The sequence below is a fragment of the Callospermophilus lateralis genome, chromosome 9 (genome assembly GCF_048772815.1).
Source record: "Callospermophilus lateralis isolate mCalLat2 chromosome 9, mCalLat2.hap1, whole genome shotgun sequence".
NCBI lineage: Eukaryota > Metazoa > Chordata > Mammalia > Rodentia > Sciuridae > Callospermophilus > Callospermophilus lateralis.
This window is the reverse complement of record NC_135313.1, coordinates 14666293-14687219: the sequence shown is the minus strand read 5'-3', so window position 1 is coordinate 14687219 and position 20927 is coordinate 14666293. Positions and strand designations below refer to the sequence as shown.

Sequence of the window (20927 nt, the reverse complement as noted above, 5' to 3'; positions counted from 1 at the left end):
TTCTAGAGGGATCAGATTTTTTCCTCCAATGATAAGCACAATTAGAAATGGTAAATCTAGAAGTTAGGACTTTCAAATAAGCATTAAAAAAATTAGAGAATTTACAGTTGTTTTGAGATGTTGCAAAGTCTCCTGGGATATTTGGACTATTTCCTCTGAAGTTCAGAGACAAGGACCATCAGAGTTAGCAAATGTCATCTTACAAAGGGAAGTGTCTTGATATGGTGGCAGATAATTATGCTGTGAGCTGAAGGAGTGAATGGCAGATGCAGAAGTAGTGACTGGTGAGACAGAGGGTCACTCTCTTGGGAGAGAGGCTTTTTCTGACCTATCCATCTAAATAGCATCTACTGTCATTTTCTCACCTTGTCTTTATTTTCTTTATGGACCTAACCTGTCTGTCCCAATAGAATTTATGTCCTTTATATGTTGGCCACTGTATGAGTAATTGTGTTAACAAATAAATGATTATAAAAAAACTTGATGTGGCTGAATTTCTTAAAAGTATGCATTTTTTCTTTTCCTTCAATACAGAAAACAGACCTTATTGCAAACCATTGCCCTCAGATATTGCAGTAATCATGTATACCAGTGGATCCACAGGACTTCCAAAAGGAGTCATGATTTCACACAGTAACATCATTGCTGGTATAACTGGGATGGCGAAAAGGATTCCCAAACTGGGGTATGTCATAGTGAAATAGCACCGAGTAGTTCAGTATTCTTACCTGTTGTTATAATGTTTGTGTCATTTTAGTATGTCATTTAGTATGTTAAAGTGCTTCTTCAGTCTATTCACAGTAGGCATTTCCTTAAGTTTATTAAAACCAGTTATAAAACAGTTACTTGTATGAGGCTTGAAATGTAATTTGTAGGTTTTTAAAGTGCATATTTTATCTGATTTTATAATTGTGAATTCCCTAGTTTAAATTATTTTAATCAGTTGGTATTGTCTCCCTACATACGTAGTCATTTTTATATCTAAATACAATTTAGGTGAGCCTTACAAGCATAGTGATTTTTATATCTAAATACAATTTAGGTGAGTAGATAATCTAACCCAGAAATATTTATTAAGTTTCTGTATTTACAGTCTCTGATTTATGTTTTTAAGACTGACTCCAGTGGCATACGGTAGGATATAATGAAGTGGGAAGAGACTGATGGAGGACACTGGATGGAAGTTTGAGGGACGTAAAGGAAACATCCTAGATGATATCAGTATTGTAATGAGTGATCTGGTGCAGTGGATGGATATTTTTGATGCCATTATGTATAGAAATCACACACATACACATGGAGTTACTGTGGGATTGAACTTGGGGATGGAGAGAAATTTTTCTTTTATATATATATATACTTCAGGAAAAGAATTAAGAGCAACAGTTTTCTTTATAATTTTTACCTCAGTTGCCCTTCAGATTTTAGTTGTGGGGGCAGTTCTTGAAAAATATACACATAGGTATGTACATATTTTCTTACATGTTAAGATATTATTATTCTTAGTTATATCTAGCTCCCAGAATAGGCATGTTTTCTGTAAAATTCCTGGAAGACACTTGTGAAATCTATTTGAGTTCTTTGGGTTGGCAAACCACTAAAGACCATCTCCTCCTTGGATTTCTTCTGTTCTTCTGTCCCCCGTTTCTATGCCTTAGTACTTTGTGTCTGTAGCACTCAGTGTGTGCCTTCAAGTAGGACTGGAAATAGCCACTGCCCAGGGTACCCACCACCTCAGTTTTAGGTTGGGCTGTAGTACTTTTTTCTTAATATTCTATGTCTGTTTGTCTGTCTCCGTGTTTCTTTTTCTTCCTCTAACAACAGGAAGCCCAAACTGATACTTTATGGCCCTTCCATGTGCCTTCTGTGGCAGGGAGAATGCACCTGACCTTTGCTTTTTATCTCTCTCTTTTCTTTTAGAGAGGAAGATGTATACATTGGATATTTGCCCCTGGCCCATGTTTTAGAATTAAGTGCTGAGCTTGTTTGTCTTTCTCACGGCTGCCGCATTGGCTACTCTTCACCACAGACTTTAGCAGATCAGGTAAATCTGTCTGTAACTTGAAATACTTATCTAGAAAAATTAATTTTTTGCAATTTTTTCCTGTCAGTATACTGACACTATATTAGAAGAATGACAATCATTTAAAAATAAGCTCTTTTTAATTGCTCTTTAGTATATAAGTACATTAAAAGGATAAATTTACAATAGGCTTTTTAAATCTAAGAATTCCATTGAATTTTTAAAATAAGGATCACTTTTTCTTTCTGTTTCATAGTCTTCAAAAATAAAAAAAGGAAGCAAAGGGGATACATCTATGTTGAAACCAACACTGATGGCAGCTGTCCCGGTAAGAATTGATGATTATTTAATATTGAGTTCTAAAGAACTATCAGCAACCCCACTTGACAAGGCAGCTTATGGAGGATTTATTCCATATCGAATATCAATATTGCCTTAAGTGTTATGATAGATATACTTACTCTTGCTTTATCTTTTTATTTACTAAATACTCAATTTAGTTTCAGCTTCCACCTGATATAGTCAGTTAATTTACTTAAATAGCTTCTTTAAAAAAAAAAAAAAAGAAAACTTTATTTTTTATTTATTTTTATGCGGTGCTGAGGATTGAACCCAGGGCTTTGAACGTGCTAGGCAAGCGCTGTACTCCCAGCCCCTTAAATAGCTTCTTGTTAAAATCATTTTTCTGATACCTATTTGCTGAGTAGTAGAAACCTTAAGTAAAGTGCAGTAGGAGATAGGAGGAAGGAACAAGGCCACTTTTTTTTTCTTTTTAAATATTTTTTTATTGGAGATAGACATGGTACTTTTATTGTTATTTATTTTTATGTGGTACTGAGGATCAAACCCAGTGCCTCACACGTCAGGCAAGTGCTCTACCACTGAAGTAGGCCACTTTTACCTACACATATTCCCTCCTGAGTCCTCAGAAAGTCTGACCAAGTTACCAAAAAGAGTGACAGAGAAGCTGTTCCAACTTTGAATTACCTGAGAAGTGCCATGAATCCAATTATAATATGAGAGTGGAATGGGTCTGGGAATAAGAAAAGGGACAGCAACGATTTTCTTTCTGTCTGTTCCTCATGTGGGCTTCATGTAGTTTTCTGATTTTGCTTTGAAGTGTTGGGTACTTGAATGCTCAGAACAATATTATTACATAGTTCTTCCAAAATCAAATGAAAATGGTTAGTAGTTTTGGAAATTGTGTGAATATAATTACAGTTTCCTAAGTAGTATCCTACTTTAAATTCTTAGTTCACTTAGAAGTTAATGTAACTTAAAATTGTAAAGGAAAAATTATTTTTTTATTAAAGCAAATTGCAGTTCAGACAAGGGAAATTTCATGGGTACAGCATTAAAAAGAAAACCAAAAACCAAAGAACAAAACAAAAAAATGCTATCTATGATCCTTTTGTGAATGAAATAGGTGATGTTTATGTGATAATTTTAGGAGATTTTAAAAAATATTTCAAATAGTTGTTCATTTATTTTATAAATTTAGTTTTTAGTTAAGAATAAGTAAGATAAATAAGTAAAGCAATATAAACAATCACTAATGGTATATTCCTGCCTTAAGGCATTTGTTTTTCTTATTATTCATTTGTGTATCTATTTCTGCTATTAAAAACTATCTGCAGAAATTTCACTTTTAAGCTAACTGTGACTATTTAAAATTCTTGTCTTGATAGAATACATCTTTGAAAATGTCTTTTAATATTGATAGAAATAGCAATTGGTGGTTATGTAAATACATGAGGCAGCTGATATGATATCATTATTAACTCATACATGTAGGAAATCATGGATCGGATATACAAAAATGTCATGAATAAAGTAAATGAAATGAGTAGTTTTCAACGGAATCTGTTTATTCTGGCCTATAATTACAAAATGGAACAGATTTCCAAAGGGCATAGTACTCCACTATGTGACAGGTAAGTAAAGGCCCATCTACTCTCTATCCCTCTCACCCTCTTTCTATCTTTCCTTCCTATTCCCTTTGGTAAGTGAAGGGTTGTTAATATGATAATTGTGAGAAATAAATTTATTTTTAAAAGTCAAAGAACTATTTAAAAATTTACCTGCATAAGAATTTGAAATTTTTCACTTATAATTTTGTTATATTTAATATTGTGCTTAAGTTTTATCATATTTTTGTTTTAAAATTTAATTCAATATGAATATAAAGTGATAACTAAATATAATTAATATTTCATGTTTAAAGTTTTAAATGACAAGTTTTACCCCCACCTATATTCAGTAGATTTATGATTTCTTATCAAATAGTTTAGAAATCAGAATATGAAACTATTACATTCAAATTATTTTTTATGGGAATATAAATACAGTTTTAAGATGCTTCACATTATTTAAAATTTTATGTTTTTTCCCTGCCTTACTTTAATTACCTATTTTTAGTGAGATAAAATAATTGCTATGGGAAGTCTGTTCATCTATCTTTTCTTTTTCAAATGAATTGTCACTTGGTCTTAATCTTTTTCAAAAAAGTGTCTGCCATCCCCACCCCATGCATTTCTGGGGATGGAACCTAGGGTGCTGCTCATCCAAGGCAAGCACTCTACTTTGAGCTACCTCCCTGTCTCCCTCTTCTCCATTTTTTGACTGAGGTGTAGTAAACCATCTCTAACGTGCATTTTCGAAACATATCAAAAAATGTTTGCATTTTTTATTCATACCAAATACTTTGCCAGATTTTAAATAAGCAGTAACTACTTTAAAACTTCAATTATCCTGAACTTTTTAAAAAAAGTTAGATTGCTGTATCATAGAATTATAAAATTCTAATTTAGTTAAAGCAAAAAATTAGTTTGCCTTTAATAAATTGTATAAAGGTGTGAGATTGTTTAGTATTAATATATAGTAAACAATGATAGATATTTTCACACATACGTATAAAATGATATAAGTTGCTCTGGCCATAAGGGATTTCCATTACTTTATAAAATTAAATCTGGCAATTTTGAATTCAAATGTTACTTGAAAATTTCTTAAAAGGAAGCCATTCTTTTTTACCTGGTTGATGATATACTAAAGATTTAATAGTGAGTCATGATATCTTCTGAATTTGGATAGGTAACTTAATTTTGAAATCTCATATAACAAAATTGAGAGGTTAATCTAAATATTTGAAAAAATTCCATTCAGCTTTAAAATCCTGTGATTCTCTGATTAATTTTTTTTAGATTTGTTTTCCACAAAGTTCGAGGCTTGCTAGGTGGAAATATTCGCCTTTTATTGTGTGGCGGTGCTCCGCTTTCTGCAACCACACAGCGATTCATGAATATCTGTTTTTGCTGTCCTGTTGGTCAAGGATATGGACTCACTGAATCAACTGGGGCTGGAACAATTACAGAAGGTTAGTGTCATCCATGAAATGTCCTCTGAGTGCCATTGGAGGCTGGGGCACAGCTTTAGGCCTTTTTTAATTTTATGAAAGAAGAAAGAAAATTAAGGTTTTTGTGTAGCAGAATAATGGTAAATTCCAGATACTGTGATTATTATTATTGGTTTATTAGGATGTATTATGTGGATCAGTAGTCAATAATTCATTTAGAAGAATTTTTAATATTAAATTATAGGATGTGTAATATTAAAAAGTGATCAACATTCTGGAAAAGAAGATTTAGTAACAAATGTTGCTTGTATTGTATACATTAGTTTTCTTACAGCAGTTATTAAATTTCTTCTTTCTAGAAGAAATTTAATTTTAATTTAAATTTAATTTTAATTTCTTCTAGAAGAAATTTAATTTTCTATTAAATTTCTTCTTTTTTCCTAGTTGTTTGGGTAAGTGTATTAAGACTCAAATTCCAGAAATGTTTATGGGAGTCTTCCTAAGTATGTAGAGAAATTAGATTCAGGTCTAGATAATACAGTGCCAGAGTTTATCATGGTGTCATGGTTGAGGAGGGGCTCTTCTACTACCTCTTCAGTGGTTCCTGGCGAATCCCATTTCAGAGAATCCTACTCCTAGAAGAAGCTACTGTGCATTTTCTAGATAGTGATAGAGGCTAAACCTCTTAACTGAGCAGTTTTTCCCCCTCTTTATCACGAGAGCTTCTATTACAGCTTTCTTATGTCTGGTCTACTTTGCATTGATTTTTTATATTTCTGTGTCTTTGTTGTGTTCTCTATATTTTACATATTTTTGTAACTTACAAACATCATTTGTACGAAATAAATAGTCCTAAATACATTCATATGGTTTCTTCTGTGGATCCTTAATTTCTGTTTTTAAGATTTAAGCTGAATGTGTTATTAATCAGTATCAGTATATGTTATTAATAACAGTCTTTGATTTCTGATATTTGATGATTTTCATAGAGAAAATTTGTTGTAGTAATTCATAATGGTGTCTAGTAATTTGGAGTTTGCAAAACACTCTGTGGGTCAAATAGTACCCCTGTGTTGGCCTCACAGCTGGCAGTTGCAGCTTTGCTGTTCAGGATGCTCTAGGGCTGTCTAAGTTTTCATTTTTCATAATGTATAAAAATCAACTCATTAACTACTGTTCTGAAATAACTTTTTCCCCTTTGCATCTTAGTGTGGGACTACAATACTGGCAGAGTGGGAGCACCATTAGTTTGCTGTGAAATCAAATTAAAGAACTGGGAAGAAGGTAATAACCCATTTTAACCAGAGCATTAATTTTTATAAGATTAAATTGTGAAATTAGAAGCATACTTCATTTTCTTATTTTAGAATATAAAATTACCTACAGGTACTCTTTTTTGTTATTTATAATAGTTATATTTATCCAGAAATGTCAGATACATTTATTTTGCTTGTTTCTATAGAATTATAAATGTTTTAATTTTGCTTATTATTACATAAATACAAGTAAGATTATGGCAAAAACTTGAAATGTACTAAATGCATCATGTTAATAAATTAGGAGTGATCATAACATTATTTTATAGAAGCAGAATCATAAAATTAATCCTTTGAGGAGTTTTACGTGTTTTTTTTTTTTCTTTTCCCTGAGGACTTCAACTTAGAATTTGTCAGAAGGAAATTTTCTTTTAATCCACATAAGTTTGTTTGTTGCTTTTGCTCTTGAAAATACAAATCACTTTTTAAAAATTTATTTGATCATATTAAAGTGTAAAAATTGCCTATGATTTATTGGGATGTACCTTTCTTATATTCAAAGTAAAGATAAATCAGTTCTAAGGCTCCAATTATTTTTAGCAGAATTAATGATAATGTTCAATAGAATTAAGCTTTGAGTCAGTCTGAAGTTTCTGTAAGAATAAATCTTCCACATCTATAGTAATTTAGTTTTATACATGGATTTGTTCTATTATTTAATTCATGACAGTACTTTTATTGCTTTATTAGCATGACATTTAAGACTATAGAAACAATTTACTTGTGTAGTATTTGTAATTTATGTAGTAGATTAATTACATTCTTTTTCCCCTTGTAATAGTAGCTTAAAAGCATAAATGCTTAGGGTTAAGCAACTGAAATATAATATTGATACACCTCATTCAATCTCTATGTTTGTCTTGTTTCCTTTAGGAAACTCTGGATTAAAATAAGATATTCCTATTAGGAAACTGATAGTGTTAAATGTTCATGTGATACATATAGGATAAAAATGGTGAATTAACTCTTAAATTATTCTGTTAGGTGGATACTTTAATACTGATAAACCACACCCCAGGGGCGAAATTCTTATTGGTGGCCAAAATGTGACAATGGGTTACTACAAAAATGAAGCAAAAACAAAAGCTGATTTCTTTGAAGATGAAAATGGGCAGAGGTGGCTCTGTACTGGAGATATTGGAGAGTTTGACCCTGATGGTTGTTTGAAGATTATTGGTGAGCCATCAGATATTTTTTTAATAGTGAATGTTTCTCAAATGGGCTTATGCTAGAGGGCTGGGTTTAGAGAAGTTGCCGTCAGTGCAGGGGTATATTTTTATATAATGTTGGTGTGGTCTGCTATGCCATCTCTGGAATATATAAACATTTTTAGTAGGAACTGAGGATTTATGAGGTTTTACTTTGAGGTCTCAAAAGCTGCAGCATTGGTGTTTTTAGTTACTCTTAGGTGACTTTACCATTCTGTCCTGCTTCTGTAGGGAATGCTCATTTTTGTGACTTACTTGACATCTATAGATTATTGGGCAGGGGTTTCCTGTCTGAACCTAGTCTTACCTTGCCCAGTTAAATGAAGGAAATCCTGACAGCTCCAGTGCTATGGCCCATATGGTGTGAAAAATACCTTCCTCGGCTTTTTGTGTTCATGACTTTTTGTGTTCATGACTATGCTGGTCATGCTAACTAGAAGCCCTGAAGGAGGTGAGACTCTCCCTTTAACCAGCTTCCATACCTGTTTCGTAGCCCAGAGTTAGCTTATGAGATGTGCTTCAGAAGTACACTCTTGCTATGTTCATGGGTCAGGCTGTTCTGCCACTCTGTTCCTCTCTGTTGCTTTGCTTATGTCCCCACCCTTCTTCATGCCTCTCACTGATACTCTATGGTTACTAACCGTAGACCTTGCCAAATCACTTTCTTGCTTAAAATCCTTCAGTGGCTGCTCCAAGTTCAGTTCAGGGTGCCTCTGACAAATGAACATTGTTCACCTCCTACCTCTTTCTTTTCCTGTCTTCTCCCCTATCCTGCAGTAATACAAGCTGACCAGGTTCTGGCCTTTGCCAGTGCTGTTCCACTTGGCTGCTTCTCACTCTTCCCTTCAGACTTAGCTCAGACTCCACTTATAGAAATAACCCTGAATCTACAGGTTGGAGAAACTTGACACTTAGCACTACCTATTGTGTTGGCATACTATGTTTCTGTGTTATGCCTTTCTTCAGACAGAATGAGAGCTTACTGATGGCATTTCATTTCTTTTTCCTGGTGTTGATGAAGACCAGGAACATACCCATTCAGCAGAATACACCTGAAGCCCTCATGATGGGGTTCCTTAAATATAAGTTAATTATTTTTCTTTAAAAGAATATTTAATTCTATAAAAGTTGGAGCCTAATTTTATTATAGTATAGCTGGTAATGTTTAATTTAGCAAAGTTTTAAATAATTGGATAGCATATTATTCAGGGAGTGGCAGGTATTTACATGTATTAATATTCTCATTGTTTTTCCTTCCCTTTTGCACAGATCGTAAAAAGGATCTTGTAAAACTGCAGGCAGGAGAATATGTTTCTCTTGGGAAAGTGGAGGCAGCTTTGAAGAATCTCCCACTGATAGATAACATTTGTGCATATGCAAACAGGTAAGAAAGTAGACTTTGTACTATTTATACTGAAAACACTGGGTGTGCCACAAGCATTTTCAACCTGTATGGGCTTCTTTGTAAAATTATTCTAAAAACTCTTTCCCCTCCTCTGTGATTTCTGGGAACAGTCTCCTCCTTACAGCTATAGCTGATCCTATGTGGTAGAGCATAAAATAAAATAAAGCCTTTCTTATGGGTGCTTAGATATTGCTAATTATCTGTCTCTTTGCCTAGGGAAGTTTCACAGAACCAGCCTGAGGAAAGAGGAGTAAAGAAATGTCAGCAAGTGGTCCTCTGGCTAGTACTTAGTGCCCTGCTTTCAGCTCGAACTTGCTTAGGCCCTGGCTTGTCAGTGGAGCCAGGAGTGACCCACCTACAGCTGAGCATCATGGTCCAGATGATAGCAGAGAGCTGGAAAGGGGATTTAAAGTTAAAATCTCAGATCTCCATTCTTGGAAAATGTGTTAGAATTTCAGATTAGAACTCTTGATTGCATTTTTCATAACAGTATAATTATTCTCCGGTGATATAATGATCAGATATTTTGTGGGTATAACTGTTGACATAATTGGAAAAAGAAAATCGGGTATCAGAAAAACCAATTTAGAAATGGACTTTGGGGTTATAGCCCAAGTTAAGGATGAATTTCAGGTTGAATACCCTTAATTTGAAATGCTTGGAACAGAAAGTGTTTCTGTTTTCACAGTGTTTGCAAAGGATATTTGCAAAGACTTGACTGACTGAGCAAGCTGTACTTTGATTTATAAATGCTTCTGCCATTTAATTAGCCATTTAGTATTTTCTTTAGTGAAACTACAGCTCTGGATTTTACTTATAAATATCACAAAATTTTACCTTTAATTATCACAACTGTTCTCCTCTTCTTGATGCTGTTACTATTCTTCCAGTTACTATTTTATAAAGTCTTCAAAAAAATCTCTGCCTCTGAGCATACTCAGAGTTCCTCAGTGAATACAGATGTTCATACTAAGAGAAAATGAATGTAATGATGTTATTTTGACTTGCCACCAAATGTTTTTAGATACAATTCCTAATATATGTCAGATTTTATATTTGTTTTACCTATTGCTATGAAATACTGATTTTTTTAAGATAAATTATTTATTTGCAATTTTCTTTTCAAAAAGGTATATCCAGTACTATTCATATTAGTTATGTATATTTGAAATTTATCATGCAATGTCAGATTGAGCTTTTTAATAGTAAACTTTCCCCTAGAATATATTATAAATCAGACAGTAAAACTGGCTCTTGCATGAAAAAAGTATGTCATACCAAATATGGCACATGCATTTTTTTGTTTTGTTTTGATACTAGGGATTGAACCCAGGGGTGCTTTCCCACTGTGCTACTCTCCTACCCCTTTTTATTTTTTATCTTGAGACAATTTTACTGAGTAGCTGAGACTGGCCTCCAACTTGTGGTCCTCTTGCCCTAGCCTCCTGAGTTGCTTAGGGTTACAGATGTACTGGTACATGCATTTTAATAAAAAAAACAAAAGATTTAGTTATAAAATATCAAAGTATCAGTAACTTCACTTAACTCATGATACCATCTTGTTTCTTGGTTGTTGTCCTTTATGTATTTCAGCTACCATTCTTATGTCATTGGATTTGTTGTGCCAAATCAAAAGGAACTAACAGAACTAGCTCGAAAGAAAGGACTTAAAGGGACTTGGGAAGAGCTGTGTAACAGTAGTGAAATGGAAAATGAGGTCCTGAAAGTGCTTTCAGAAGCTGCTATTTCAGGTGAGTGTTTTGTTAAACTAATTCTTAAGAACTGTTCTTATCGGTTTAATCTGTCATGTTATAAGAGTTTGGGTACATCATGTCCTGCTCAGAAACTATTTCTACTATTACTAGATAGAAGAATATATACTTATCAGTTTCCATTTCAGCTCTCTGTGTACACACAAATCATCCACTCCTACCAAACTGATGTACATGTCTCTTTAATGTTGTGATCATTGTAGCCTTTGTTCTCTTGGAAGGCCCTTTCTCCACTTAGCTGTTCTTCAAGGCTCTGCTGAGCTTCATAAGCATGCTAGCTCACAGTGCAAGGTCTAAAACTCCTTTTGGAATTGTATACATTGTTAATGTATTGGCAGTTTACTGTATTGATATGTCCTATACTGTCTGTCTCCTTTTTTTTTTTTTTTTGGTTCAAGACTAAATTGTTGATTTGGTTAAAAACAGCAGTATCTTTTGAGTTAAGCATTAAGTGTAACACAAACATGCATTTTTAGTTTATTTGAATATGTTATGTAAGATCATGAGAAATGTAAATATGCATTGAGACAAAACGAGTAGTTATTCTGGCCCTTTATTTCAAGAGTATATCAAGATTGAAAGTAATTTTTAGGTAGCGGAAAACTTTGAATCAGTGCTAAATTGATTTAATTAATTAATGGATGTTCATTAAAAACCTATATTATCTCCCAATAAAGTGAAATATCCAAACATTAACAACTAAGCATAATATACCTTTTGCTTATTTTTATATAATAACGTTTTTGAAATATAATTAGTCTGCCGTACAGTTCACCCATTTAATGTGTAATAAGATATTTTTTAGTTTATTCATCAAGTTGTAGAACCATTACCATAATCAATTTCACAACATTGTTATTACCCCACAGAGACCCCATACCCATTAACAGTCATTCTCCCTTATAGTATGTATCAATGATACTTAATTCCCTTTTATTGATATAAATATGTAGATATATAACATATTACGTAAATGTTATATGTCATATAAATATTTGTTATGTTTGTATTATATAAGTGGATATATGCCGAATTTTGTTTAATACATTCATCAATTGATAGACATTTCTTTTGTTTCCACTCTGGGCTGATGTGAGAAATGCTGCTATGAACATGCAGGTTCAAGCTTTTGTATGAACATGTGTCTGTTTCTCTTGGATAGATTCCTATGAGTGGAATTGATTTGACATTTGTTAACTTTATATTTAAACTGTTTTGAATAATAGAAGAGTCAAAACTATTTTCTAAAATATTTTTTCCAGTATTTTCCAATATGTTGCTACTATTTTACATTCCCAAGTGGGCTTATCAGGGTTATAATTTTTCTACATTCTCATCAACACTTGCTATCATTTGTTCTTTTAATGCTAGCTATCCTAAGTGTTATCTTCTTATGGTTTGGCATTTCTCTGATGGGTAATGTCAAGTATCTTTTAATGTGATTATTGATGTATATCTTCTTTGGAAGGTGTTTATTCAGATCTTGTCTCCCTTTTTTTTAATGGTACTATTTGTCTTTTTAGTACTGATTTAGTATGGATCTTTTACATATTCTAAATGCAAGTTGATGATCAGTCTCATTTCTGCTCTTAAGGCCCATCAAACTGATTGAATCAGGCCCAGTAAGATTGTTTATTCTATAAGAAATATCCTCACACCATCCCCTAGATTAATGTTTAATTGAATAACCAGGCACTTTATTGTAGGCAGTTGAAACATAAAAATGAACATCACAAAGCATTAATAGGAATCTATTTAAATCACAGTTTCCAAATAAAGGCAATAACAAAAGTTTAAGACTTTTGTCTAATAGGATACAATTATCCTGCTTATAACCCAAAACACTAATCCTTTCCCAGAGGAGGATGCAAATTCCTGGGATGATTTTTAGTCATGTCCTTTGGTAGCCTGTAACTTATGTGCTGTGACTTTATTCAAGCATGTTATAGATAAGGGAGTAAAAATATTCATAATGAGGGAGAAATAGCTGTTGAGAGTTCTCATTTCTCCAGCCTGCCCTGCAGTCTTGCCGTGTGTGATTTTTTTTTTTTTTTTTTTTAAAGCACTGGTTCAGGTGGTGTGAGTACCTGCTGAAGAAGATAATTTTAAGTTGGTTCCTAGAGGAGAATGCTGACTGGTTCGAAATTAAAAAAAAAAAAAATAATAATAATCCAGCAATTACTTTATAGTCTCCCCATATCTCAGTAGTATCAGACTCTGTCCATTCCGTCTTAATGATATGTGCCTTCCTGATTTTGCTCATGTGTTTTTATTTCCTCTTGGAAACATCTCCTGAAATACTTTTAATCTTTGAAGAGTCAAAACTTGTGTTCTGTCTCCATGTTTACTTTTACAACTAGAGTTAATAGATGTTTTTTTACTTGTAAGGCATCTTGTGCCCTTAATTTATTAGCACATTTATTTTTTCAAATTTATAGTGAAAATCATAATATTGAATTTCCATTTTAACCCTTTTTTTAAAATTTTATTTTTTTATTTGTTCTAATTACTTATACATGACAGTAGACTGCATTTTGACACATTGTACACAAATGGAGCCCATCTTCTCCTTCCTCTGGCGGAACATGGTGTAGATCACCCCAGTAGTGTAATTATACATGTATATAGGGTGTTAATGTCTGTCTCATTCCACCACCCTTCTTATCCCCACACCTCCTGCTGCCCTCCCTACAATCCAAAGTTCCTTCATTCTTCCCCACCCAACCACTCCACATTATGGATTAGCATCTGCTTATCAGAGAAAATGTTGGCCTTTGGTTTTTTGGGCCATCTTAACCAGTTTTTAAGTGTAGAATTCTGTAATGCTAAATATATTTATATTATTGTGCAACAGATCTCTAGAACTTTCTTGCATAACTGGTACGTTGTACACACTAAGCATTGATTCTCCTTTTATCCTTCCCCTGCCCTTGGCAACCACCTTCCTATTTTCTGTTTTTATAATTTTGGCTACTTGACTTTCATGAATGGAATTGAAGACTATTTGTTCTTTGGCTTCTGGCTTATTCTGCTTGGCAGGATGTCTTCAAGATTTATCCATGTAATGGCATGGAGCAGGATTTCCCTCCTTTGTAAGGCTTATCATGTTCCATTGTGTGTATATACTACATTTTTCCTTATCCATTCATTCATCTCTCAGTGGATATTTGGGTTACGTCCACCTCTTGGCTTATTGTGAATAATAGAGTGATGAAAATGGATTTTCAAATATCTCCTTGAATTTTTTTGGAACTATATCTAGAAATGGGATTGTTGATCATATGGTAGTTTTATTTTAATTTTTTTGAAGCATCTGATCATGACTACTAATTTACATTCCTGACAATGTGTATAAGATCTCCCTTTCTTCACATCCTCACTAATACTTGCCAGTCTAATAGGGAGGACAGGGTATTGTGATTTTGAATTGCATTTTAGTTTTTAGGTTCTTTTTTTTTGTAGTTCTTTGAGTTTTAAAGTCAGGTGGTTGATTTGAGATTCTTTTTTAAATTTCCATATAGTTATATATTTTTCCAACTGCTGTTGATTTCTAATTTCATTTCATTGTGGTTGGACAAGATGTTTTATATAATTTCAGTCATCTTAAATCTGTTAAGACTTGTTTTGTGGCCTAACCTGTGGTTGTCTTAAAGAGTGTTTCATGTATAATTGAGAAGAATATACATTTCTTACATCTTCCTTTGAGAACTGACCGTTTTATCATTATATAATGCCCTTTGGCTCTTAGTGTTATCTCAGTCTATTTTATCTGATGTAAGTATGGCCATCCCTTTGCTTTTCAGGTCCTATTTCCATCATGTATCTTTCTATATCCTTTCATTTTATAGCCCAGGTTTGTGTTTGCAGTTAAAGTAAGTTTCTTATTGACAGCTTTTGAGTGTGTGTGTGTGTGTGTGTGTGTGTGTGTGTGTGAGAGAGAGAGAGAGAGAGAGAGAGAGAGAGAGAGAGAGAGATCCATCTGGTGATTGCATGTCTTCAATTGGACATTTAATATATTTAGATTAAGGGTAATTACTGATCTGAGCAGACTTAACTGTTGCTATTTTGTTATCTGTGTTCTGTATGTCTTATAACATTTACCTTTTCTGTCTTCTTCTGTTGTTTTCTTTTCCAGTGCAGTTACTTAAAATGTCTTGAACTATGTTGATATTAACTTACCTCCAATATTATAAAACTCTATTTTATATTCCTGCTTCTCCCTTGATGTTGTTACTTAAATACTACTCACTTTTTTTTTTTTTTTTTTGGTGCTAGGGATTTAACCTAGGAGAGCTTTACCACTGAACTAAATCCTCAGCCCTTTTTTAAAATTTTGAGAGTGTCTCGCTAAGTTGCTGAGGCTGGCCCCTAACTTAAGATCCTCCTGTCTCAGCCTCCTGAATTGCCAGGGTATGCACCATGGGGTTCATATCACCTCTTTTTAAAATTGTGTTTGTGTATTTGCTAGTTAGCTTTTTGTCGCTGTGAAAAAATACCTGAGAATAACAATTTTAAAGGGGGAAAGATTTATTTTGGCTTATAGTTTTAGTCCATTGTTAGCCAGCTCCTTTTCCTTTGGGTTTGTGATGAAGCAGAACATCATGCAGAAGGGTGTGGTGAAGGAAAATTGTGCATCTCATGCCAACTGGGAAACGCAGAGGGAAGGGAGACAAGGGTTTGGAGACAGGATGGAGTTCCCCAAGACAGATACTCAAGCACCCACTCCCTTGGGCTCGGGTCCCACCTCCTGCATTCTCCACAACAAAGTTTCATGGGCTAAATGGTTGGGCATTTTGGTGGGTACCCCACTGGGGAAGTTATACTATTTGTTAAGAACTTTAATTATACAGCTTTAATGCCTTTTTTTTTTTTTTCCTTCATCATCTCAGCGAGTCTGGAAAAATTTGAAATTCCAGTAAAAATTCGTTTGAGCCCTGAACCATGGACCCCTGAAACGGGTTTGGTGACAGATGCCTTCAAGTTGAAACGCAAAGAGCTTAAAACACATTACCAGGCGGACATTGAACGAATGTATGGAAGAAAGTAATTATTCCCTTTTGGCGTCAGTTTGCTACAGTGAGCTCAGATCAAATAGGAAAATACTTGAAATGCCTGTCTCAAGTTGTGAGGCAAACTCCATTCCTCATATTAAGCCTAAACTGTTCTTTCTCATGACATCACCATTTTTTAACTGACAAGATTAGTAAAATGTTAAGACAGCAAACTTGTGTCTGTCTCTTCTTTCTTTCTCCCTCCTCCAGTTTACCACCTACAATTGTACTTGTCAGTAGGAGAATTTTTCTGATCAGATTGGGGAAGAAGTGATTTTAAAAACCTCAAGTTTTTAAACATGATTTATATGTTCTGTATAATGTTCAGTTTGTAACTTTTTAAAGTTTGGATGTATAGAAGGATAAATAGGAAATAATAAGAATTGGTTATTGCGGGGGGGCTTTTTTACTTATTGTATTTAAAAATACAAGGGTATCATTGTGAAATTATGTAAATTTCAAATGCTATGAATCAAATCATTGTTGAACAAAAGATTTGTTGCTGTGTAATTATTGTCTTGTATGCATTTGAGAGAAATAAATATACCCATACTTATGTTTTAAGAAATTGAGAACTTGTGAATATATGCCTGACAGTGTCTTCTTTATATATTTGTTTTTTATTAGGAAAAAATGTAGTTTGGTTGGTGTTGCATGACACAGATAGCGGAGAAGGGATGGATTTAACAGTACAGGGGACAGAATAGCCAGTGCCGCACCAGTTGGTGATTGGTCCCAGTAGGTCACTCTCAAGATGTTTGCTGTTTTCTGTTTAGCTGTTGAAATTAAGAAAATATCCAAAATTAAATCGGAGTAATTCTGAAAGATAGGGTAGAATTTTAAGAACAAAGTATAAAAAGTTATTCTTTATTTAATCATATGTACATTTACTTGTCTGTATGAACACATCAGTTGTGGAAATTATTCTACCCCAAACTCTTCCACTTTTAATACTTAATTTTCTAAAATTAGAATTTTTTAGAGTAGTTTGCACTGGTGTGTGTGTGTGTGTGTGTGTGTGTGTGAGAGAGAGAGAGAGAGAGAGAGAGGGAGGGGGGAGAGGGAGAGAAAGAGATATATTCAGGGGTGGTAGCTTATATTAAAAAGCACCTTTTCTTTCTATACTAGAAAATGAAGTAATTTAGAATGCTGCTTCTAGTAGCATTCTCACGAAGAGAAATTTTGGATACAAGAGAATTTAGCTTTATAATGAGGAGATTTAATATTTGATTTGTAGATTTTCATGTCAGTGTAGAAGCCGTGATTAAAACATTGCTTATATGTTACGTAGTAAGTCTTTCATATGTATTGCTTGTCTTATTAATTCTAGATATAAATAATATTGCATCATTTAAGATATGCTTAAATTAGGATTTAAAAAGTCACAGGCACCGCATTTTTCATGTCAGACTAGCTATTTTCTTGATTCTGTTACTTTAGGCAATAAAAGGCAAAAAAGGAAAGAAAGAAAAAAAAATATGAACATAAATCTGTTCATCCAGTAGTGGGAATGTTGAAAGCAGCTAAGACCTGGTGGTTTTGGGTTACATAAAAAATGTATCTGGAGACATTGCAATACACTGTTTTGTTTTTAACTTTTCTCGTATTGTTGTGTTATTGTATTGTGTTTTGGATGCTTTTTTTCTTGTCATAGTTTAAATTTTAATAATGTTTAGGAAAATGCCAAAAAATTAAAAATATGAAAAAAAAATACATGGAACTTCTCTGTATCAGGATGCTGTGATCTAAACATTAGTCCAGGGTAGATAGAAACATTTGTTCCTGATGCTTTGTCTTTAGAATAATGATTGTTCAAATGATTAAAAGGTTGTATTTACTTAGAATGAAAGCTTTAATACTTTAAAGGAACGATATTCATTGACATGAAATAATACCAGTTGAATAGGTAGCTTATCACCGATTCAGAATAAAAATTGTTTCTTTTCAGAAACATCTAATGAGGCTGTTTTAATCCATATCAAGTTCCATTTATTTTCTCATGATTAACGTTTATAATTCAGTCTTAAAAATGTCAGATAGCAGGGTCAGATGTCACAGGAGAACAGGAAGTAGAATCCCCTTTCAAACAAATTATTCTCTAACCCAAACCATCTTTAGTGACTTGAAAAATCCAATTCTTTCAATACTCCCTTTCACGGAGAAAAAACAAAAACCACATCCATTCAACAATTATGAGAAAGACTGGTATGACCAGTTGATGTTTGAGGAGGAGAACTTTAAGGAATTTCAAATAAACTGCTAAATTTATATGCATATATAAAAATACAGTATGAATCCTAGAAGAATGTTGCTTCAGAACTATTGTTTTCTGGAAATAAACTATATGAAGAATCTATAGACGTTTCAGTCCAGTAAGTTTAGCAGTTTACAGCACACTAGACTGGTGGCCACCTCCCCACCCCATGCCCCCGATGGCATTTTTTTCTTAACAAATTTAATTAGTTTTTTTTGTTGTTGTTATTTAACAGACAATAAAACTGGAAGTGATATCTGCTTTTTAAATACTATCTTGTTTTTAAGTCGTGGAGTTGATATCCATGATGTTCTCTATTCTTGTAAATTTTCAGCCATGTTTAAAAATGAATGAACTGGGAATAACTTTGTTTGCTACTAACATACTCAAGGTTTTACAGGTTTTTAAACAATTAGTCCCTATGATACAACTTTAAAACTTTTTTGGAAAAAATCTGATGTGTGGATTCCTTTTGTAAGACAATTTATGTACACCTGTGATGTTTTAAAGGGGGATCCACTTTTAAACAGTGTACATACTGGACCACACTGAAATGTAATGCATCCTTTCTATACTTGTTATTCACTCTGAGTTCATTTCCAATGTATTTTTAGTTACTGGTGTTTTCTGCCTAAGAAAGTGCATCATAAAGAAGCTCCATAGCTATATTGGTATGGACTATTTATTTGTAACTTGACATGAAATTTGAAGAATAAAGATGTATAAAAAGTTAAAGTTTCTGATATTAAAGCTTCAGTATTTAAAAAATGTTGAAGAAAAAGAAAAGCTCTTCCTTTAAAATTCAAACTTGAGTTGACCTTCCTGAAATACTTGCTGAAAAAGAAGTTTGGGGAATTTTCTTTCCTGGCCTACCCACCCATCTGAGGGGACATTTTTATTTCTAGAAGTTCAGTTCTTTGTTTCCTAGGATTCTTGTGCCTTGCCCTACCCCTTCTAACTGGCCAGCCTTCCCTTTTGGTGTTGGGTTCATGCTGTCAGCAGGTAAAAGTCAGTGCGGGTGAAAATAGAGATTGGAAGTAAACTTAGTGTTAAAACTTGTGGGGTAGAGAAGTGTGCCAGCAATAAAATGCCCACCTTTTGTGACATCATTTACTCCTGTGAATGGGGAGGAAAAAATTTATGCCATGATCTGAGAAGCTAACCCCTCCCTGCCAGTCAGGGGAAACAGCCTGTGTAACTTGATGGTAACATACTTTTTATAAAAGTATGCCTTTTTGTGTAGTCCTGCAGCAAACCCAGTTAATTTTTTGTAAGCATCTGGAAGTTTCAATGTGTTTTGTATGTTTTGTTTTTTGTATTAACAATTGTGTCAAATTTTCTGTTCATTCACTTGGCTCTATTTTAAAACACTGGTTGCTTAATACTCTGTGATCAAATATACTCATCAAATATGAGGTAAATCTGTTTTCTGGATCTAGATTCAGTTAACTTTCCATCGAGGTGACACAATTCGAAGGGGAAAAGTTTATTTTGGCTTGTGATTTCAGAGGCCTCAGCCCACCTCACCTGGCTCTATGCTCAAGTGAGACGAGGCAGCGCATGGTGAGGGAGCTTGTGGAGTGAAGTTGCTCACCTCGACTGGCCCTAGGGCCCAAGTTCCAGTGTCCCCGCAAGGGCATGCCACCAGTGACCTAATCTCCTTCCACCAGCCCCATCTGCTAAATTAAGTCCCACTACCACTATCAGCTGGGGCCAGTCCTTCAACACATGAGCCTAAAGAACAGGCTGTGGACCAACAGATAGCTTGATTTAAATAATAAAATGCATAGTCTGAGAAGGAAAAGAACAAGCTCTGGTTCCCTGCTGGTCAGTCCACATGCTCCGTGCAGGCTAAAAACGCCTGTCCATTTCAGACTCCCTCTGTAAACCCAGTGCCATAACGTGGTGCCTGACCCATAGCAGGCGTTCAGAACTGTTGAGTGAATTAAAATGTTAACCAAATTATAGTGACAATGCATGTATGTGCCTCTAATATCATGCCTTTTTCTAATTCAGACTTTTATTCAGAACATTTTTCAGCAAACCCTTCCCCACTGATGTCCTTAATTAGTGACAATCCTTTGAATAAGGATTGTGGATGAATCCAGAAGCGACTTCTTGCATTTGGTGATTCCTTTTTATATTAGCCCTCTGTTCTTTGTGAAGAAAGGAAAGGTTCTGCGTGGCTTTTTGTTAACCAATGTTAGGAGATCTCAGCTTGAAGACTTTCCTGCATAAATTTTACAGAAATAGGGGTTCTTTATGAGATTTTTTGATGGTGGAAGGTTTTCCGTGGTTCGTGCACTCGCAGTTTTCCTCTCTGAAGAGTGCCCTCTAGTGCTGAGAGGGAGGAGCTGCAGGCTTCCCACACTGTCAGCCTTCACAGGCTTCCATCCCTGTGAGATCTTGATGTGCAGTCAAGGGCGAGCTTCTCCACAGAGCTCTGCCCCGCCCCACTGCAACCTTTTAAAACTAATGTTCTCAGTTGATGAAAAAGGCAGGGCCAGTCTTTCGGAAGATAATTTATCAATACTTTACACTTA

General features: G+C 34.1%; 1 protein-coding gene across 2 annotated transcripts in view; it reads left to right on the top strand.

The window, feature by feature from the left end:
* Window positions 1-16954, top strand: part of Acsl3 (acyl-CoA synthetase long chain family member 3) — a 66036-nt gene extending 49082 nt beyond the window's left edge. For both annotated transcript variants that reach the window (XM_076865601.2, XM_076865600.2), the window contains 10 exons: window positions 535-685; window positions 1921-2044; window positions 2280-2351; window positions 3818-3957; window positions 5227-5399; window positions 6588-6662; window positions 7679-7870; window positions 9172-9286; window positions 10901-11058; window positions 15969-16954. In XM_076865601.2, coding sequence (XP_076721716.2) covers window positions 535-685; window positions 1921-2044; window positions 2280-2351; window positions 3818-3957; window positions 5227-5399; window positions 6588-6662; window positions 7679-7870; window positions 9172-9286; window positions 10901-11058; window positions 15969-16126 — 1358 coding nt within the window. In that variant the 3' untranslated portion in view covers window positions 16127-16954. The remainder of the gene's footprint in view (window positions 1-534; window positions 686-1920; window positions 2045-2279; window positions 2352-3817; window positions 3958-5226; window positions 5400-6587; window positions 6663-7678; window positions 7871-9171; window positions 9287-10900; window positions 11059-15968) is intronic.
* Window positions 16955-20927: the final 3973 nt, after the last annotated feature.